The 22,534-nt window shown below is 46.6% G+C and overlaps 1 protein-coding gene across 6 annotated transcripts in view; it reads left to right on the forward strand.

Annotated features, from left to right (window-relative positions):
• The first annotated feature begins 416 nt into the window (after positions 1–416).
• Positions 417–22,534, forward strand: part of LOC140429730 (transmembrane protease serine 11B-like) — a 142,282-nt gene continuing 120,164 nt past the window's right edge. For 2 of the 6 annotated variants that reach the window (XM_072517068.1, XM_072517073.1), the window contains exons 1-5: positions 419–554; positions 9,076–9,145; positions 18,136–18,175; positions 19,767–19,913; positions 21,646–21,776. In XM_072517068.1, the coding sequence (XP_072373169.1) occupies positions 19,811–19,913; positions 21,646–21,776 (234 nt within the window). In that variant the 5' untranslated portion in view covers positions 419–554; positions 9,076–9,145; positions 18,136–18,175; positions 19,767–19,810. Of the gene's footprint in view, positions 555–6,983; positions 7,018–9,075; positions 9,146–18,135; positions 18,176–19,766; positions 19,914–21,645; positions 21,777–22,534 lie in introns of those variants that run through there. The other 4 variants (XM_072517072.1, XM_072517070.1, XM_072517069.1 and 1 more) reach the window with 4 other exon arrangements.

Consider the following 22,534-nt stretch of genomic DNA (forward strand, 5'->3'; position numbering starts at 1 on the left):
GGGTCTGGTCTGGGATCGTTATAACACAAAATAGAACAATGCTACCTGTGCTATGGAACTTGGCTGTTTGGTTTCTTTTGCTGATCACAATGTGGACAGAGCTAAAAATAGAGCTCAACAGTCAGGTGATTATCTTTCGGAATTTATATCATTTTGTTTTTATCTTGGAGCTTGCAACTTGATTGTTTGGATGGCGGATGTTATTCTGATTCACCCTGAAGCTTTCTAATGCGCTGGATTCTATGCTCGCTATGGGCAGCGGAACCAAATTGTCGAAAATTGTCTATAAACAAGAAGAATCGCAGCTTTTAACTTAAAATGTCAACAATAACTTAAACGGCTCCAGATAGAAAAGACTTCCTTATATTTGCATATTTCCTCGCTATGACTTGTCAGTCAGAATCATTCAGATTTTGCAGAACAGGTGTAACTTGTTCTTTATCGTAGGATCATTTGCTCACTCTTAAATTCCTTGCAGCACCGAAAAGGAAGCACTGATTAATTGGCTTCATGCTTCACACACCATCTCTATCCAAAGCTCAACGTGGTCAAAGGTAAGAGTATCTTATTATGCTTTCTAATAGTTCCTCAACATCTTTTCAAAAGTCTTCATTGCATTAGCAATATTAATGCTTATAAAGAAAATATACTGAACAAATAATGCTGAAGGGGTGAGAATGAGTATATAGAAATAAGCTATTTGAAGAGTCTCGAACAAGAGCATCAATGTAAGGTTCAACGTAACAATTTAAGATCCAGAGTAAACATTTTATTTTTGCCAACACAAGATGGTTCAGGTTGTGAATGAATCGTTTCTGAGCAATTAAAACAGATTGTTTAAATAATCTTGCTAAGTTCATCATATCTTACTGCCTGTATTATTACTCAGTCACATGAGGTTTCTCTGCGGACAGAGTTTCAATTCACCCTTGAGTTTCTGTTATTGATTTTCCTATTGCTGTTTGATACACCTCATGTGTCTCTCTTTTATCTTTACTCCCCACTTGGATTTCAACCATTCAGGTGTCAGTGGGGATCATTTTAAACTGAGCAATTGGCATTGTGACAACAGATTAGAGGTCTCGGTCGGGTGGTTGAAAGATTGTGATGAATGGAGAAAATGTTTCTACATACATATCTTGTAATATGTGTCTGTTGCAGTCATGTTATTAAAAGAATTTAGGTAGAGGTATCCAGATTATGGGCGCAATTCAACCTCCCAATTGCGCCCGGTGTAGATCCAGGCGCAGCGGGTGAATGGTACGTGAGCCCCAAATTGGGCTCAGTACCGGGAGCCAGCAGCAAGGGCTCCTTGCAGATCAGATCATTTAAATACACGGAAGCTGGCGCCCGTGACTCAGCCGCCTTGTCTTGGAGACTTCGCCAGGGCGCCGTTTAGTACTGGTCCACACAAACATGGACCAGGCACAAGGGCACCAAGTGGGGGGGGAGATCTCCCAGGCTATTGGAGACCCCCGGATGGCCGGGTAGAGGGCAGGGTGGCACCATAGCACTCCCCAAGCACCCAGGAATGCTGGCATGCCAGTCTGGCCAGGGTGGTACTGCCAGGGTGCCAGGAGCACTGCCAAGGTTCCCAGCTGGCACTGCTAGGGTGCCCTGATGCTAGGTTTGGTGATGAAGGATGGGGGCCGGTGGACAAAGCCTGAAAGATGGGGGAAAGGGAAAGACTGGAGCTGGTGGACAAAATGGAGCCCCGATCTGTGAGGCGCCTTTCCAGCTGGTGAACTGAAGTTTGGCCTCACTAAGAAGGGCCTCGGTAGGGAAAAACTCCCTGAGGCCAAATAAACTAAGTGCTGTTGGATAACGGGATGTTTCTCGGCACTGCAGCCAAGAGAACACCTCAGAGGAGAGCTCCGAGGAGACCACCATCGAGGCGTCACAGCTATCACCCCCACCTTCCACCAGCGCAGAGACACACACCTCAGTGGGCAACGTTAGTGGACAGGCTTCTGGGGCACAATCTGGTGAGCACCCACAGTTGTTGATGCACTTCAGGTGGAGGCAGGAACATTCAAGGGAGGCAGCAGTCAGAGGTCTCCTGGATCCCTGGACTCAACTGGGTCCCAGTCGGATGCCGAGCCTCTGGCAAGGTTCTCCCAGAGCTGATGCAGATGATATGCCAGAGCTGTGACATTCAGTAGGTGTTTGAAAGAGTCCCAAAGAATTGGTGTGAGCGAGCTGTTAGCAGAGAGACAGACATACGGGGCACCTATGACTTCCTAGATGCTCCTGTGGGCTGTATATTGGGATGTGCCGCACAGGTCCCCACTCAAGCCTTGGAATGAACTGATAGCATGAATGTTGAGGGCTATAGTAACTTTCATGAACTCCGGGATGGGATATCCTCCTCCTCCACGGGGTGCCACGTCCGCGAGGACGTGGCACAGGTGCCGCAGTGCCTCTCTCTCCTAAGATGGAGTCTTCTGTGGCACACGCTGTCTGCTATCTCATTGAAAGACCAGCTATGTCTGTACACCTTGGGCCATCGTTGTCGTCCTCCTCTGGGTTCCTCCTGAGACTGATGGGTGGCTGGGTCTACAGGGTGTGCAGCCGCCTGCTGCACATGGGGTGGCACCTCCAGCCTGTATCATCACTGCAGCCTCCTCTGGTGACTGGCCACCTGAGCCGCCACCAGCAACGCAAGGGCAGCCGCTGCGTGACTGACACCAACAATCATTTTGGTATCTGGAAGGAAATGGAGGATGAGATAGACCAACAATCAGTTAGGCCTTCCACCCTGGGACCCTCAAATCTCGCAAGCCTCACCCACCCTTACATGGCCCATCTTCTCTCAGAGTGCCATCCAGTGAGCCAGTTGTGCTGCAAACCTTGGTCAGCACACTCACCCTCAGCCACACCACGAGCCCCTAGACCCCACACTTGTGTCAGGAACATTAGGGAGACCGTGCTCAGGTGCCCTCCCTTAACCCACCCACTTACCCTTTGGTCACTTCTCAAGTAAATAAAATTGCTTTAAAAATGCTTCAAAAGTTTGCCAGTACTTGTTTTTGGTACTTTGTTCAAGTAGCTCCTTTAATTGGTCTAAATGCCCAGTAATGAGCGGTACTTACACACAGACCAAAGCTGCAAATACTCATCCAAAATTCTTTGGTAAGTTCTGCAGGAAACATGCTTCAAAAGATGAAATGTGTGGTATATAAAGTAGTGAATAGCTGTAAAACAAAACATTTAAAATTGTCCTGCCACTCCTAACCAATCTGAAATGCTGTTTCCAGCATAAAACGGTCTTAACAAAGATGCTTACAGCGCACAAACCCTGTATCTACAACTACTTTCACTGGCAAATATTCAGCATGAGGACATGTTTTATATTTGTAATAAATCTGGATTTAAATAGGCGATATAAAAATGTATTGGAATACACAGCATGATCTCTCTTCAGATTGCCTTTTCTTGACCCCCTCCTATTCATTAACACTCTACAATTCTACAATATGTTGCTCTTTTTAACCTTAGTCTATTTGCTCTGATTACGTCACCTTTGCTCATGAGTCGCCAGGTATCTTTATGATACCGCCACGTGGTTCAACTTCAGGTTATGATTAATAACACAGCACACCGCTTAGTACGGATTAAAACAACGGTCATTTATTATATACAACAAGCAATATTAATACCCTAATACTACTTTCTATATAATAAACCTATCACTACTGGCCAATACTTAACTTAGGAAGAGCCCACCAGGTCAGGGAAACGAATGGCTTGTCCAATCAGATCTGGCCCGCGGGATTCAAAAGGCTGCTACAGGTCGGTGGCTAGGTGTCTCTACCGGATAGCGATCGCTGGATTCAAACTTACTGTTGCCGGTTGCTGTTCTTGCAAAGGTCTCGAGCAGGTGAAGAGGAGAGCGAGAGAGATCTGAACTTGGCCCCTCACTTTTATAGGGCCCAGGGGCTTCCCGCCTCCCGGGGCGGCCCTTGACCCTGAGTCCCAAGTGATTGGATTTGTCCCCAATCCCTGGGGTCAATATGTCCAATGGTGAGGCGATTCCTCGATCGGGGGGTGGTCGTTCACCTGTCTTTGTTTCGGCCACTGCAGGCGCCAACAGGTCGGGCCCGGTATTCAATTGCTAATATGTTGCAATTGTTCCCGGGGATAGCCGATTTAACTGCAGATGTCTGGATAGATGGGCTGCAAACAGTCCTGAATGTAACTGCAAATACCTGGGTTGATGGGCTGTTGATAGCCCTGAGTATCGATCTGGGCTAACTTCCCCAGAGCCGAATATGCAAAACTGTCTGCAGCTGCCTGCTTGTGTCTTGTTAGCTGCTTTTCCCAGCAGTCTTTCGGGTTAGCCATTTCAAACTGGGTTTTGGCCAGATTAATCGGAACGCAGCCATTTTACATGGCTACAAATATGAAATGAAATGAAAATCGCTTATTGTCACAAGTAGGCTTCAAATGAAGTTACTGTGAAAAGTCTCTAGTCGCCACATTCTGGCGCATGTTCGGGGAGGCTGTGACGGGAATTGAACCGGGCTGCTGGCCTGCCTTGGTCTGCTTTCAAAGCCAGCGATTTACCCCTGTGCTAAACAGCCCCTACAAGAGAAAGTCTCAAAAACAACTTCAACAGAGATGGATCTCTATTGAAATGTAACTACTAATGGATGTTACTGTACATTCTTCAATTGCTGCCATTTATTCTAATAGGCTGCCATGATTATTTTCTGTAATGTCATTCGATCCTTTAATTTTGAGACAAAGTTGTGTGGCACACTTCAAACCTGTTACCTAGGAAAAAGTGTTTTCAAGAACAGCTTCAAATAAAGGTGCCAGCCTGATATGTCCACTATCTCGTTTTGACATTGTATTCACATTACTTTTGGTCAGTGAAAACTGAAAAAGGTAATTGTTTCAAAAGAAGTTATCTAAAGTCCAGAGCTGGAAAAGCATTAAAGTTTAACATTATGGTTGGTCCTTTATTTTATCTAGATAACCCTTAATAACCTTCCAAACACCATCCATGAGTTAAACCCTTTAAAAAAAAAAATTTAGAGTATCCAATTATTTTTTTTCCAATTAAGGGGCAATTTAGCGTGGCCAATCCACCTAACCTGCACATCTTTGGGTTGTGGGGTTGAAACCCATGCAAACACGCGGAGAATGTGCAAACTCCACGTGGACAGTGACCCAGGGCCGGGATACGAAATTAAACCTTTTTATTTAACAAAGACAGCAGGTTTAAATTCTCTACAGAAACAGGTATAACTTTGAAATCATCAAGTGATCTGGAGACATTCTTTAGCGAGAGAGAGATATACAGCTTCTTGTTTGAATGCAGCTCTCCAACTCTGAAAATGAAACCAAAAACAAAGCCACAAAGCTGCTTTGCAGCTCAAACCGAAAGTAAAAAGACAGACAGACAGCCCAGCTCCACCCACACACTGACATCACTGCAGCTATTTGATAAACACCCATTTCCTAAAGGTACATCCACCTGACAGAAGACAGATTGAACAATAAAGGCCGATACTCTCTCGAGTTTAGAAGAATGGGATCTCACTGGAACCAAATCCTGGCATCCACATATTCCACTGGCACTCAAGGTGCAGTTGAACATCCTTGACTTCCAGTGTGTTTAACCCATGGTGATGTGTCAATTACATGCAGCACTCACACCAGCAACAAAAGCATCAGCAATCTGCAAAAGCATTCCTTCAACGGCATCATCAGGTGGCCCATTGGGATCAATGTTGAGCACCAGGTCCTGCAGCGTCTTCTAGCTTCAAAACTGAGTGGCTTCTGGACTCATACGTCTCCATGTTCCAGGTACCTTAGCAAAAATTGTCCTTCTTTACGGCTAAAGAAAAAGAAGGAAACGGCAACAGCAGCCTCCAGGCATTTGCAACCACCAGCAGGAGCAAGCAGCAAACACAAGCTGCATCTGTGAAGTGCCCTTTAAACTAGCAAGGGTAATTTATAATTTGAAATAGCCTTTAGCTGTGAAGCTAGAGGCTGCTCATGGTCAAAGGGGGTGAAATTGAATTTCAGGAGAGAAGCTGCAGCAGGGCTCTGTACTGGAGGTGTTTGGTGGGACAGACAGGATGTGAATAACAGAAAAGACCAAAATCGAGATTCGCGGCAGGCGCAAACAAGTTTGCGATTCATCCGGCCCGCCCAAAACTGGCGAGAATATCGTTAACGCAAGCATCATTTAGTGCTCCTATTAAAAAAGTGACGCTGCTGCAATCGCTGCTGACGAGAACTGAGGAGGTGAGTAGCCATTTTTATTTTCTGTCAAGCAGCTCAAAGGCACCAGAGCTGTTGGCCCAGTGTTTGGGAGGAGGAGGGGGGGTGGGGGGGTTCCTGCTATGGGTCTCCACAATATTTAAAGATGGCATGAAAGTCTCACGGACGCAAAGCACCTCAACCCACGGCCCAGGGGTGGCCCGCAAGCCCATAACCTGGAACGCTTCAGACCCCTGACCAAAAAGGAGTACCAAATGATGCCTGCGTTAACGATATTCTCACCATTTTGGGGCGAGATCCGGAACTTGCCCTTCGGAGCAGGCCGGGCAAATCGCAAACTTGTTCGCGCCCACAGCAAATCCCAATTTTGGTCTTTCCTGTTATTCACCTGGTGCAAATCTCAATTTTGGCCTTTCCCCTAATTACCCGGCGAGCCCAGAGCCACGGCCGGCACAATGCAGTGGTTAAATCGTGCACTCTGGGCGGAATTCGCTGCCGGCGGGGAGACGTGGGGCTGCCCCACAACGGCCAGCGTAACGGAGAATCCCGCCGGTGGGTCGGGGCAGAAATGTGGCGTGGCGGGACGGAGAATCCCGCCCTATATATCTGCTAAAGCTGTGATTAAGAGGTTAACAGGTAGGCAGGCTGTAATGTGACTCGTTGGAAGGGCTGGGTCTATTTTTCGTCCTGTTTTCAGTCCTGCCCTGTAGCTGTTATTTTTAGTTTCATTTTAAGGGCTCTGCTCTGCATTCTCAGACTGTCTTCTGAAGGCTTTTCACCCAGGTACTTTGCAAAGAAATCTATAACTGAGTGTTAACTGTATTACTAAATGGCATTTGACATGTTTGCATTGGTTTTGCCTCATTGAAAGTTTAGAAGAAGATTGGAAAGTAGCTCAAAGACCTTTCCTTATTTATGAAAGATCCTTAGTTGTCGGTGGATTCACTCCTGGAGCAAAGTACCCTTTCCTCACTGTTTACAAATTGAAAAATTGTTGGGGTCTCGTTCAGTTTTCTAAAACAAATTGGGGTCTGGTCCGGGTCCGTAACAAGATTGATAAGGGAGGTGGAAGTTTCAATTCATGGTACACTGGCATCTTATCTTGCTTGATCGAATAACTAAGATGGTAGATTAGGCATTAAATTAAAGAAGTGAAGGAGGGTTCAGAAATGGGTAAATCTTTAACCCTTAAGAGAAATGTCAAGACTGTAGTACAGCAAAGTGATTTTTGTCAAACCAAACACATTGCGTCAGGAAGAGACAGGCAGATTAGCGATGATGATATCACAGAATTGTTAAGGTGCTGAAGGAGGTCATTCAGCCCATCGTGTCTGCACCAGCTCTCCAGACGAGAATCATGCCAATCCCTGCCTTTTCCCCAAGCCTTTGCGCATTGGTTCTATTCAAGTAATCATCTATCTAATGTACTCTTGAATGTCTTGAAATGATGTTATGAACTAAAATATCCAGGAAAAATAGTAAAAAGTTACAGTTCGGAATGTTATATATGAATGCTTAAGGCATTTGTTACAATATAGATGAATTAATGGCACAAGTTGAGGGCATAAGTGGGTTCGATGTAATAGTTATTACTGAAATGTGGTTGCAGGATGATCAAAGTTGGGAACTAAATTTTGTGGGATGCCTAACTTTTAGAAACGATAGACAAAATGGAAAAGTAGGCAGGGAAGCTCCAATAATAAAGGATGACAGAAAGACAATCGCAAGAAAGGACCTCAGCTCAGAAAGCCAGGTAGTAGAATTGGTATGGGTGGAGCTAAGAAGTAATAAAGGATGGAAAAGTCTGCTAGGAGTAGTTTACTGGGCCCTTTACAGTTGTGTTGGACTAAGTATAAATTAGCAAATAGTGGAGAATGTAAGATGGGTAATGCAATAATTGTTGGGGATTTTAATCTTCATATAGACTGGGCAAATCAAATGTAGCTTGGAAGAATAAGTTAATGGAATGCATTTGAGCCGTGATTCTATAACAATATGTTTAGTAATCAAGTAAGGGAACAGATTATTTTAGATCTATTATTGTGTAGTAAGAAAGGTTTCATATGTTGCATTGTCAGTTTTCACAATAGATGACACAAAGAACATACGAGAAATTGTGGGGAACCTAGGATCTAATGGGAGTGAGGAACTTAAGATAATTCATATTAGTAAAAAAAAAGTACAGGGGATCTTGCGATACAATGTGACCTGGATCCCGCCCATTGTGGGCAGGATCAGTATTTGGCAAATCTGCATATTGGAATGAACAGCTAGTTTCACTCCAATATGCAGCTCGCCTGATCTACCCAAGGCTTTAGGATCTAACTCCTTTTCCTCAGAGGCCTCAGGTGAGCACCATTCAGTACTGGCCCCTACCAATAGGGACCGGGCAGGATGACACTTAGTGGGGTCTCCCAGGGGGTTGGAGGCCCTTGGGTGGTTGGCTTCTGGGCAGTATAGCACCATGGCACTGCTGGTGCCACCTTGGCACTGGCACCCATGTCATGGGGTTAAGAAATTGGGGTGCCATTTATAAAGGATGTCCCGATCTCCTGCACTGAGGAGTTCCGGCGAGCAGAACTCCTCAGCACACGAAATACAACTGAGTGTGGCGTTTGGGGTGGGTGGAGTATTCCCTACTGGGCCATTCCCCACTGGGCCATGGGGGAGCGTTCCCCACTGGGTCACTAAAAATAAAACAGAGCGCCGTTAGATAGTGTGGTCATTCCCGCTGCTTATAGCCCCAGGAACGACCCCTCGATTCTGGTCTAGAATGCACTTGTTTATTTTTGGTTAGATCACACCCAAGATGTTTAATTGTGACCCCATCTATCCCTTCAGGTAGAATAAAAGATTTCATGGCACTCGTTCAAAGAAGAGAAATAGAATTTTCCCATGTACAAAAGGAAAGGTAGGTATGCATTTCTAGAGCATCTTCCATGGCCCGCCAGATCGTTACAGCCATGGAGGTATTTTTTGACATGTATTTTGTGACATGACTGTTGTCATGTGGGAAATATGGCAGCCAATTTGCACACAGTAAGCTTGACAAACAGTAACATGATAATGACCAGCCAATCTGTGATGTCAATTGAAGAATAAGTACAAGTGAAGACACCTGGCATAATTCCCCTACTCTTTGACGTAGTACCATAGGGTATACCACACCCACCTGAGAAGGAAAATAACTTTAATATCTCCAAAGCAACTGCACCTCTTACAACACAGAACACACTGAAGTATCAACCTTGATTGGTGAATCTACAATCTTGAGGCTCACAGACGAGAGTGCTTCCAACTGAACTATGGCTGACACCAACATTTTGTGCTGACCACCATTTATTTATCCCTTGACCACATCACCAAATCAGGTTATCTTCCCATTACAGGCCATTTTCCCATTACAGTTTTGTGCAAATTGGCTGCTATGTTTCCTATATCCATCACAGTGATTGCACTTTAAATGCAGTTAACTGGTTGTAAAGCACTTTGGAACATCATCAGGTTGTGAAAGGTGCTATATGCATGTAACTTTCTTTATCCCAGCCCTTAAAGCAACTTTAAAATACCTTGACTTGTTTTCTCTTGTTTTATTTTCTAGTTCCCAATAAAATCTTCCTAAAGTTTACTTTTCTATGGTTATAGAACATAGAACATAGAACAGTACAGCACAGTACAGGCCCTTCAACCCACAATGTTGTGCCGACCATTTATCCTAATCTAAGATCAACCTAACCTACACCCCTTCAATTTACTGCTGTCCATGTTCCTGTCCAAGAGTCGCTTAAATGTTCCTAATGACTCTGACTCCACCACCTCTGTTGGTAGTGAATTCAACACACCCACCACTCTCTGTGCAAAGAACCTACCTCTGACATCTCCCCTATACCTTCCTCCAATCACCTTAAAATTATGTCCCCTCGTGACAGCCATTTCCACCCTGGGGAAAAGTCTCTGGCTATCCACTCTATCCATGCCTCTCATCACCTTGTACACCTCTATAAAGTCACCTCTCTGCCTTCTTCGCTCCAGTGAGATAAGCCCTAGCTTCCTCAACCTTTCTTCATAAGACATGCCCTCCAGTCGAGGCAGCATCCTGGTAAATCTCCTCTGTACCCTCTCCAAAGCATCCACATCCTTCCTATAATGAGGCGACCAGAACTGACACAATATTCCTCGTGTGGTCTAACTAGAGTTTTATAAAGCTGCAGCAAAACCTCGTGGCTCTTAAACTCAATCCCCCTGTTAATGAAATCCAACACACCATACGCCTTCTTAACAACCCTATCAACCTGGGTGGCAACCTTGAGGGATCTATGTACATGGACCCTAAGATCCCTCTGATCCTCCACACTTCCAAGAATCCTGCCTTTAACCCTGTATTAAACATTCAAATTCGACCTTCCAAAATGAATCACTTCACATTTATCAAGGTTGAACTCCATCTACCACTTCTCAGCCCAGCTCTGCATCCTGTCAATGTCCTGCTGTAACCTGCAACAACCCTCAGCACTATCTACTCCCCCAACCTTCGTGTCATCGGCAAACTTACTAACCCACCCTTCCACTTCCTCATCCAAGTCATTTATGAAAACCACAAAGAGCAGAGGTCCCAGAACAGATCCTTGCGAGACACCACTGGTCACCGACCTCCAGGCGGAATATTTTCCATCCACTACCACTCGCTGACTTCTTTCGGCCAGCCAATTCTGTATCCAGGCAGCCAAATATCCCTGTATCCCATGTCCCCTAACTTTCTGAATGAGCCTACCATAGGGAACCTTATCAAATGCTTACTGAAATCCACATATACCACATCCACTGCCCGACCTTCATCAAGGTGTCACGTCTCATCCTCAAATAATTCAATGAAGCTTATGAGGTTTGACATGCCCCTCACAAAGCCTTGCTATCTTTAATCAAACTATGTTTTCCTAAGTAATCATAAATCCTATCTCTCAGAATCCTTTCCAACATTTTGCTCACCACAGACGTAAGACTGATGGATCTGTAATTCCCAGGGATTTCCCTATTCCCTTCCTTGAACAGTGGAACAACATTCACCGCTCTCCAATCATCTGGTACTACTCCGGTGGAGAGTGAGGACTCAAAGATCATCGCCAACGGCGCAGCAATCCCCCTCCCTCGCTTCCTGTAGTAACCTTGGGTATATCCCGTCAGGCCCAGGGGACTTCTCTATCCTGATGCTTTTCAAAATTTCCAACACATTCTCCTTCTTTATATCAACCTGTTTGAGTCTATTAACCTGGTTCACACTGTTCTCATGATCAACAGGGTCCCTCTCTCCAGTGAATACTGAAGCAAAGTATTCATTTAGGGCCTCCCCCATCTCCTCAGACTCTAGGCACAAGTTCTCTCCACTGTCCCTGATCGGCCCTACTCTCACTCTGATCATCCTCTTATTTAGAACATAAGAACATAAAAACTAGGAGCAGGAGTAGGCCATCTAGCCCCTCGAGCCTGCTACACCATTCAATGATCATGGCTGATCTTTTGTGGACTCAGCTCCACTTTCCGGCCCGAACACCATAACCCCTAATCCCTTTATTCTTCAAAAAACTATCTATCTTTATCTTAAAAACATTTAATGAAGGAGCCTCTACTGCTTCACTGGGCAAGGAATTCCATAGATTCACAACCCTTTGGGTGAGGAAGTTCCTCCTAAACTCAGTCTTAAATCTACTTCCCCTTATTTTGAGGCTATGCGGCCTAGTTCTGCTTTCACCCGCCAGTGGAAACAACCTGCCCGCATCTATCCTATCTATTCCCTTTTTAATTTTATATGTTTCTATAAGATCCCCCCTCATCCTTCTAAATTCCAACAAGTACAGTCCCAGTCTACTCAACCTCTCCTCGTAATCCAACCCCATCAGCTCTGGGATTAACCTAGTGAATCTCCTCTGCACACCCTCCAGTGCCAGTACGTCCTTTTCAAGTAAGGAGACCAAAACTGAACACAATACTCCAGGTGTGGCCTCACTAACACCTTATACAATTGCAGCAGAACCTCCTAGTCTTAAGCTCCATCCCTCTAGCAATGAAGGACAAAATTCCATTTGCCTTCTTAATCACCTGTTGCACCTGAAAACCAACTTTCTGCGACTCATGCACTAGCACACCCAGGTCTCTCTGCACATCAGCATGTTTTAATATTTTATCATTTAAATAATAATCCCTTTTGCTGTTATTCCTACCAAAATGGATAACCTCACATTTGTCAACATTGTATTCCATCTGCCAGACCCTAGCCCATTCACTTAGCCTATCCAAATCCCTCTGCAGACTTCCAGTATCCTCTGCACTTTTTGCTTTACCACTTATCTTAGTGTCGTCTGCAAACTTGGACACATTGCCCTTGGTCCCCAACTCCAAATCATCTATGTAAATTGTGAACAGTTGTGGGCCCAACACTGATCCCTGAGGGACACCACTAGCTACTGATTGCCAACCAGAGAAACACCCATTAATCCCCACTCTTTGCTTTCTATTAATTAACCAATCCTCTTTCCATGCTACTACTGTCCCTTAATGCCATTCATCTTTATCTTATGCAACAACCTTTTGTGTGGCACCTTGTCAAAGGCTTTCTGGAAATCCAGATATACCACATCCATTGGCTCCCCGTTATCTACCGCACTGTTAATGTCCTCAAAACATTCCACTAAATTAGTTAGGCACGACCTGCCCTTTATGAACCCATGCTGCGTCTGCCCAATGGGACAATTTCCATCCAGATGCCTCGTTATTTCTTCCTTGATGATAGATTCCAGCATTTTCCCTACTACCGAAGTTAAGCTCACTGGCCTATAATTACCCGCTTTCTGCCTACCTCCTTTTTTAAACAGTGGTGTCACGTTTGCTAATTTCCAATCCGCCAGGACCACCCCAGAGTCTAGTGAATTTTGGTAAATTATCACTAGTGCATTTGCAATTTCCCTAGCCATCTCTTTTAGCACTCTGGGATGCATTCCATCAGGGCCAGGAGACTTGTCTACCTTTAGCCCCATTAGCCTGCCCATCACTACCTCCTTGGTGATAACAATCCTCTCAAGGTCCTCACCTGTCATAGCCTCATTTCCATCAGTCACTGGCATGTTATTTGTGTCTTCCACTGTGAAGACCGACCCAAAAAACCTGTTCAGTTCCTCAGCCATTTCCTCATCTCCCATTATTAAATCTCCCTTCTCACCCACTGGGCATAACAGGAGAAGAACCCCAGGCATCGTTTCTGGGCCTTGGGACAGTGGGGGAGGGGGAGTTCTATGAGGGGGCGTATGCGGTTGGGGACGGGCCCTAGAACTCCATTTTCCACAACATAACCAAGGATGGCTAAGCAGTTGGTGTGGAACACACACTTCTCCTTATTGTACGTGAGATTAAGGAGTTTGGCGGTGTGGAGAAATTTGAGAAGGTTAGCATCGTGGTCCTGCTGGTCGTGGCCACAGATGGCGACGTCATCTAGGTATGGGAAGGTGGCTCGCAGCCCACGCCGCTCAACCATTCGGTCCATCTCACGTTGGAAGACCGAGACCCCGTTAATGACGCCGAAAGGAACCCTAAGGAAATGGTAAAGGCGGCCGTCTGCTTCGAACGGGGTGTATTGGCGGTCCACCTTGCGGATGGGGAGCTGGTGGTAGGCAGATTTCAGGTCCACTGTGGAAAAGACCCGGAACTGTACAATCTGATTGATCATATCAGATATGCGTGGGAGGGGGTATGCGTCGAGCTGCGTGTACCGACTGATGGTCTGACTGTAGTCAATGACCATCCTGTGTTTCTCCCCAGTCTGTACTACTACCACTTGGCCTCTCCAGGGGCTGTTGCTGGCCTCGATGATGCCTTCACGCAGCAGCCGCTGGACCTCCGACCTGATGAAGGTCCTGTCCTGGGCACTGTACCATCCTCCTGCTGGCGACGGGTTTTCAATCCGGGGTGAGGTTTGCAAACAGGGAAGGTGGGTCAACCTTAAGGGCCACGAGGCCGCATACGGTGAGGGGTGGTAGGGGTCCGCCGAATTTTTGAGTTAGGCTTTGCAGGGTGCACTGGAAGTCCAGGCCGAGTAACAGGGCAGCGCAGAGGCTGGGGAGGATGTAGAGTCGGAAGTTGCTGAACTCTACGCCCTGGACGGTGAGGGTGGCGATGCAGTACCCCTGGATTTCCACGGAATGGGTTCCGGAGGCCAGGGAGATTTTCTGGGTAACGGGGTGTACCGCAAGGGAGCAGCGCCTTACCGTAGAGGGGTGGATGAAGCTTTTCGTGCTCCCGGAGTCAAGAAGGCAGGAGGTCTTGTGCCCATCGACTTTCATCGTCGTCGTCACGGTTGCGAGGTTGTGAGGCCGGGACTGGTCGAGCGTGATGGAGGCGAGCTGCGGCTGGTGTTGGTAGGTCCCGGTCTGGTCGGCGGTGGTGGCAGGCGATGAGCGGCCAGATGAAGTCCCCAACGGGCAGGGGTCCTGAGGCGCCGTCCAAAATGGCGCCGAAGATGGCGGCGCCCACGGGCCGCACGTGGTCTGCGGGGACGGAAATGGCGGCGCCCATGGGTTGCACATGGGGGGTGTAGGAACGCTGGGCCTAGAAACTGCAGCGATCGACCGGGCCTGGCACACAGCAGCAAAATGTCCCTTCTTTCCGCAGGTCTTGCAGATTGCGCTCCGCACCAGGCAACGCTGCCGGGGGTGTTTGGTCTGCCCGCAGAAATAGCATTTGGGCCCCCCGGGGTTGGCTGGCTGCCGCGCGGCGCAGGCTTGGGGTGGGCTGGGGGCGGCAGCTGGTGGGGCCACTATGTCCATGAGGGCGCCGTGCAGTCGGGGGCGTACGACTATACGTTACGGGAGGCTACCGTTAGCGAGTTTGCGAGCTGTCTGGTCACCGCGAGGTCGAGTGTACCCCCTTCTAATAGGCGCTGGCGGATGTACGCCGACCCCATGCCCGTAACAAAAGCGTCCATGATTAAGAGTTCCGTATGTTCGACAGCTGAAACTCTCTGGCAATCACAGTTCCTCGCCAGGATGTGCAGGTCACGCCAGAAATCGTCTAATGACTCACCGGGGAGTTGCTACCTTGTGGACAGGAGGTGCCTGGCGTAGAGTTTGTTGATCGGCCGTATATAATGTCCTTTCAGGAGCTCCATTGCTTCAGTGTAAGTGGGTGCATCCCGGATAAGGGGAAAAATCTCGGAGCTCACCTGTGAGTATAGGATCTGGAGTTTCTGTGCGTCCGAGGGTTGTTCAGTCGATGATCCGAGGTAGCTTTTGAACCAAGCTAGCCAGTGGTCGAAGGCCGATGTGGCGTTGGCTGATTGCGGGTGCATCTGTAAGCGATCAGGCTTGATACGAAGTTCCATCGCTGTAATATCTTTGCTTAATAAATTGATGCACTATCAATTACGACGAGACGAGAGTAGAGAGTAATCGAGGCTTTAATAAGCAGAAAGGTATGGCTTCCTGCAGCTGCTACCAGAATGGAAGCAGCTCGGGTGTGCGCACACATTTATTCTCCACCTACTGGGCCAAGCCAACAGGCAGGGATTTATCCTTGTACCTATAGTACAGGAGCCTTACTGTATTACCTCTAATAATCATCATTACAACTATTATACAATCAGTGGTGACTACCACACATATTGAGTCAGGAATCCTTCCTGTACACACCTGACAAAATCTGCTCCATCCAAACCATTTGCACTAATGAGGTTCCAGTCAATATTAGGGAAGTTTAAGTCACCCATGACAACAACTCTTACTTCTGCACTTTTCGAAGATCTGCCGCCCAATCTGTTCCTCTATCTCTCTGCTGCTATTGGTGGGTCTATAGAAAACTCCCAATAAAGTGACTGCTCCTTTCTTGTTTCTGACTTCCACTCATACTGACTCAGTAGACAAACCCTTCTCAACTACCTCCTTTTCTGCAGCTGTGGTGCACTCCCTAATTAACAGTGCCACTCCCCCTCCTCTTTTACCTCCATCCCTATTCTTCTGAAAACATCAAAACCCCGGAACATCTAACAACCATTCCTGCCCCTGTGAAATCCATGTCTCCGTAATGGCCACAACATCGTTGTTCCAAGTACTGATCCATGCTCTAAGTTCATTTCCCTTATTCCTGACACTCCTTGCATTGAAACAGACACACTTTAACCCATTCCACTGAGTGCAACTTTGCCCTATCAACTGTCTATCCCTCCTCACAGACTTGCTGCGTACTATTTCTGCCTGTTCAACAGCTACCCTATCCTCTGATCCATAGCTCTGGTTCCCATCCCCCTGCCAAACTAGTTTAAACTGTCCCGAAGAGCTCTAGCAAACCTCCCACCCAGGATATTGGTGCCCCTCCAGTTTAGGTGCAATCCGTCCTTCATGTACAGGTCCCACCTTCCCCAGAAGATATCCCAATGAACCACATATCTGAAGCCTTGCCTCCTGCACCAACCCTGTAGCCACGTGTTCAGCTGCACTCGCTCTCTGTTCCTTGCCTCCCTTGCATGTGGCACTGGTAGCAATCCTGAGATCACTACTCTGCTTGTCCTTTAGCCTCCAAGCTAACTCCCTAAAATCACTTTTTAGACTCTCATCCCTTTTCTTAGCTATGTCGTTGGTGCCTATGTGCACCACAACTTCTGGCTGCTCCCCCACCCCCTTAAGAATCCTGTAGACTCGATCCAAGGCATCGCTGGCCCTGGCACCCAGGAGGCAACATACCTTCCGGGAGTCTCGCTCACGACCACAGAATCTCCTATCCATTCCCCTAACCATTGAGGCTCCTATCACTATTGCTTTTCGATTCTCCCCTCTTCCCTTCTGAGCCACAGAGCCAGACTCAGTGCCAGAGACCTGGTTTTCAGTATTATCAGCTTTAATAACATGTTTCACAAGCTACAAAGCAATCCCGTAAGTCCAAATATTTAACAAATATTTACCCTTTTCCAGGTACTAATGAGCTCTGGTGGACAACTGAATATTAAGTTTAATTTTGCTTGCACTGTGCTGCCACTTACTGGAGTGTGGAATATCCCATTCCTCTCATCTTTCTGCTTTAAACATTCCTCACTGTCACCTTTAAACTGTCCTCAATATGTCCCAACAGACCAAAGGTTTAAGGCCTTAATCGGGGCTGACATGGGAGCCCCGTAAATATGGCAGGCAGAACCCGGTTCAGGGATTCTGGCCTCCATTCCTGTTTCTGGCTATTTTCTCCCGCAAATGCCAAGGGTGCAGGCAGCCAACCTGCATGCAACACTCCTACCCTTGCCAACTCTATTGCAGGGGTAGGAAGTCTAACCAACCCAGCACCCGCCTCCCTCCTCCACCACAACCCCCCCCCCACCCCCACCCCCCCCCCCCCCCCCCCACAACCCTGCAATGCTCGTGGAGTTGGGCCCCTTCAGTAAGAATAAGTGGTGAATCATGGCGGGGACTTAATCCCAAGTAGGGAACCGAAAGAAAATAATTACTTCCTCTTGGAATTTTTCCACTGTCAGGCTTTGAAATATAAACAATAAAGATTTGTTCTCTCTGTTTCAATAGTTAGATGTCATATTACAAGATAGAAATGTTTTCACTTCTTATGATTGATTAAAGGGCTGTGACCTGCAATGCTAAATTGACCATTATATTTGATTAACGTTTTACAAGTGTTAACATGTATTTTTTCCATTGGGAAAAGTTCTCTTAAGCATTCGAAACTGAAACAAAATACTGATTGGAAATTGAAGTGTAATGATTTGAAGTGATTTACATGCACAGAGCCCTTTCAAAGTGACAACGAAAAACCCTTCAGGAGCTGTCAGAGGAAAAACATACAGTGCTGTTGGAGTGCAGTGATTGATAGATCATCTGGTGTAGCCTAAAACAACTTAACCATCTGTTTCTTCTATTGTAATAGGTTCCACTGTCTCTTGGCTGGAATGGTTTTATTGAGACAGGTGAGCCCATTATTAATGCTTGGCTGAGTTTCAAAAGGTCCAAAACCACTTATCTAAGCAGGCAACTATATAGACATGTTGATTGACAGTTCTCAGAGGTCATTTAAGGACTATCTATCATTTATGTGGTTAGTGAAATAGATTTTATTTTTTACAACAGATTGACCACTTTTGATGGTTTAATCTTTTGGAATTGTTTTATTGAAGGAGCATTTTCTCTGTATGGTTTGTTTGAATGACAGTAAATTATTCAAAGTTTATTTTTTAATGTCCATTTCAAAGACATCTTGATGTCTACTGGTGAATGGCTGTGGATGATACATGGGCGGCATGGTAGCACAGCGGTTAGCACTGTTGCTTCATAGCGCCAGTGTCCTGGGTTTGATTCCTGGCTTGGGTCACTGTCTGCGCGGAGTCTGCATGTTTTCCCCGTGTCTGCGTGGGTTTCCTCCGGGTGCTCCGGTTTCCTCCCACAGATTCTGAAAGACTTGCTGTTAGGTAAATTGGGCATTCTGAATTCTCCCTCTGTGTACCCGAACAGGCGCTGGAGTGTGGCGACTAGGGGATTTTCACAGTGACTTCATTGCAACATTAATGTAAGCCTACCTGTGGTCATAAGAAAAGATTAGATGAGGGGCGTGGAGGGAACATATGGGGTCTGCCAGTCAAGGAAGAGGTACGGATGATTTGGGGGAACGGATGGGGAATGAAGGTATGATGGGGCATAGGGGATATGTGAGGGATGAAATGCCATGGAGACGATGAGGGGGCATGGAGGAGGAATGGAACTGGGTGAGCGGTAAGAATTTAAGCTCCTGGCATTCATCTTTAACACTGGGGACATGTCTCTATAACAAAGGCAAGTGTTTTATCCGACTATCCTGGCTAACTATCTACCTCAGTTGCTACCATGGCCTGCCTCCAGAAGCAGCAGGCCCAAACCCATCCTGCCCTGGCTCCCTGGAACAAAACTATGGTGGGCAGAGGCCTTTTTAAAGGAAATATTTCTGCCAAGTTGGGAGATTTTCCATCTTGACCTTCCCGCCTTCTCCACGAAAATCCAGCCCGGTATCACTCAGAAGTGTGATGGAATACCTCCCACTTGCCTGGATGAGTGCAGCTCCAGCAACACTCAAGAAACAACAGGGCAAAGCTAATTGGAATCCCAACCACCATTTGAAATATTCACTCTCTGTATCACTGGCAGACATTGCCAGCTATATGTACCTCCTACAAAATGCCTCCTTCAACAACACATTCCAACCCCATGGCCTTGATCACCTGGAAGGACAGGGGCAGCAGATGCATGGGAGCACCACTATCTACAAGCTCCTCTTCAAACCACGCACAATCCTAAATTAACTATGTAACTGTTCCTTCACTGTCGCTGTCGCAAAATCTTGGAAGTCCCTTCCAAATCTATGGATGTAGCTACAACAGATGGACTGCAGCGGGTCAAGAAGGAGGTTATCCAGGGCAATTAGAGATGGCCAGACAAATGCTGAGATTGCCTGCAACAGCTGTAAATACTGTATGTTTTTTTGTTAACCTGACAAAACGCGAAGCAAGCTACTTTTTTTTATCTTCACAGAAAAACTGAAGATTGAAGATATTTTAAAACTTCAGTAATTCAAAATGAAATTATTTAAAAATTTTTGGATCATCATTGTGGTCGTTTGTTCTACTGTTTTGATTCTTGGAGCAGTTGCAGCAATTCTCGGAGTATTTCTGACACTAGGTAATTCACCAGTCAGTGATCGGTAAATGTATTATTCAATTGGTAATTTGAATCGCTTGACATAATGGGATGAATTCGCCATTGCTCGGCGACAGTAGTGGGTTTCCAATGCTCCAGTCCCCCTGCTGGCACGGGCAGCAAACTACACTCCCCGTGCTGGCGGGAGGGCGCAAATGGGTGATTTGCACCCATTTGCATCCAATTAAAAGGCTAGAAGCCCGAGCCTCCACTCCCCCCGTTTTATGTACCGACCCCCACAGTGGGAATTCCACACCATGCACCTTTCCTAAGCCCTGATGCAGTGGACGCCACAGTGGTTCAAGGGGGCCAGTGTATAACTAAGGTGTCTCCCTAAAATCCATTGGAAGGCCCCCCTACCCCACACAACCCAAAACCTGCCCAACCCACCCACCTAACCCCTTCCCCACCTCCCCATCAGATCTCCCATCAGAACCCCCAATAAGACCCCCCCCCCCCCCCAATCAGACCCCACCATCAGATTCCCCCATCAGACCCCTCCCACCAGCTTTCTCCTGTGAAAATTGTAGAAACATAGAATTTAGAGTGCAGAAGGATGCCATTCGACCCATCGAGTCTGCACTGGCCCTTGGAAAGAGCATCCCACTTAAAAAGAGGAAGTGAAAGCACTTAGCTGCTTTTGTTCTGGTGTGGAACTGTCAATCATAGCAAGAGTGTTCATAAACAATGTGATTAGCATCAAAGCAGGGCATTTAAGCATCAAAGGAAATATAGATCAACAATCCACCAAGCATCTCTTTCTGGAGTAATAAAACTGTCAATCACAGGCTAATGCAATGTATTTCTGTGTGAAATTGAATAGAAGATTTGCATTTCAAATGCTGTCTGGGGATTTCAAGCCATTTGCAGTGTACTGGACTTTCCAGGAAACCTCTGACACTTGTAACAGCTGTTGCTTTAAATACATGGAGGCGACAAATGTAAGGGAAGGGTAAGTGAAAATGCAGTGATCTTTCACTGTACTGCCTGGACTGCTCTTCAGCTTTCTAGCCGGAGTGACTGATGGGGATCTCTGATGAAGGCTCTTTAAGGGGGGGACAGGGGGGTCTTATGGGGGTTGGGGTTTTGGTGCTGGGTTAGGGTTAGGGTTAGGGTTAGCCTAATTTGGGTTAACCTCATGCATACTGTGGGGGTGGGGGGGAGGTGACCCGTTATTCCCGTGGTTGGTGGGGGGGGGAGATGCCGCTACTTGTCAGCAGAGAGGGCAGCATGATTTGCGTTGTAGGGATTTGGGGGGCCCTTGCTATCTGGCTGCCTGTTCAAAATGGCGGCCTGATACTGAGATTCCGATGGAATCTGACGAGCTCTCCTCCATGCATACATTAGCAAGGTAAAGGTGAGGGAATCACAGCTGCGCACTACTCCTAGTGCCAGCAGAGACCAGGAGCGAGTCTCCACTGGCGGGAGCACTTAGTCTTCAGAACGGAGAATCCAACCCAATAAACATTTCCTTAATTCAAATCCCAATAGGTAGAGATAGATAGATAGATCGATAGATATAGATGGATGCGTTGATAGACAGAAGTTAGACAGAATAAGAAACTTTTTTAATCATCTGGTTCTCAATTTGAATCCTTCCCTTGGGCCCTTAGAGAGAAAATTGTACTGCCAGGCGTCTGTATATTGCTGATCTTTGGCTCAGATTCAGAGTACTATATAACAACAGCAATAACTTATGTTTCTTTTCTTTAAGCTTCAACTGCCGGGTCAAAGGATGTTTTCTTCCTCGTAGATTTCAAACTATTAGATGCTGTTTACACTGATACCTTGGCAATACCCGGTTCAGCTAAGTTCTCTCAATTAGAGAATGAAATTCAGACACAAGTAAGAGGTCATTTGTTTCCTAACGAGCCATGTTGGTCCAAACATGACATTGTTTTGTTGGAAATGGTAGATTCGGAATTAGCCTTTGAATTGCTTCACTCTCAAATTCCAACAAAATGATTCAAAGCAATCACCCTTATTGGTGACGGTGGTTATATTTTATTCAGTATATGTAAAACCTGACACATACTAACTTCTGAGCACCAGTATCAAAGTGTAACGTTGCTGTTACACTTTGGGTAAAAGCAGGTAAAAGCACAATGTCCATGTGACAACAGCAAATGGCGATGTCCCGGGTATTGTCATCATAGAATTTACAGTGCAGAAGGAGGCCATTCGGCCCATCGAGTCTGCACCAGCTCTTTGAAAGAGCACTCTACCAAGCTCACACCTCCACCCTATCCCCATAACCCAGTAACCCCACCCAACACTAAGGGCAATTTTGGACACTAAGGGCAATTTAGCATGGCCAATCCACCTAACCTGCACATCTTTGGACTGTGGGAGGAAACCGGAGCACCCGGAGGAAACCCACGCACACGGGGAGAACGTGAAGACTCCGCACAGACACTGACCCAAGCCGTGAATTGAACCTGGGACTCTGGAGCTGTGACACAATTGTGCTAACCACTATGCTACCGTGCTGCGCCAGTTAATATAGCAAGTGCACATATAATCCCTCCACCAACCGGTTCATCTGTGGCATGGTCTCCAACCTCCCCTGGGTGAATATCTCTACTCTGCTCAAGGAATCCCTC

This window comes from Scyliorhinus torazame, chromosome 9 (assembly GCF_047496885.1).
Source record: "Scyliorhinus torazame isolate Kashiwa2021f chromosome 9, sScyTor2.1, whole genome shotgun sequence".
NCBI lineage: Eukaryota > Metazoa > Chordata > Chondrichthyes > Carcharhiniformes > Scyliorhinidae > Scyliorhinus > Scyliorhinus torazame.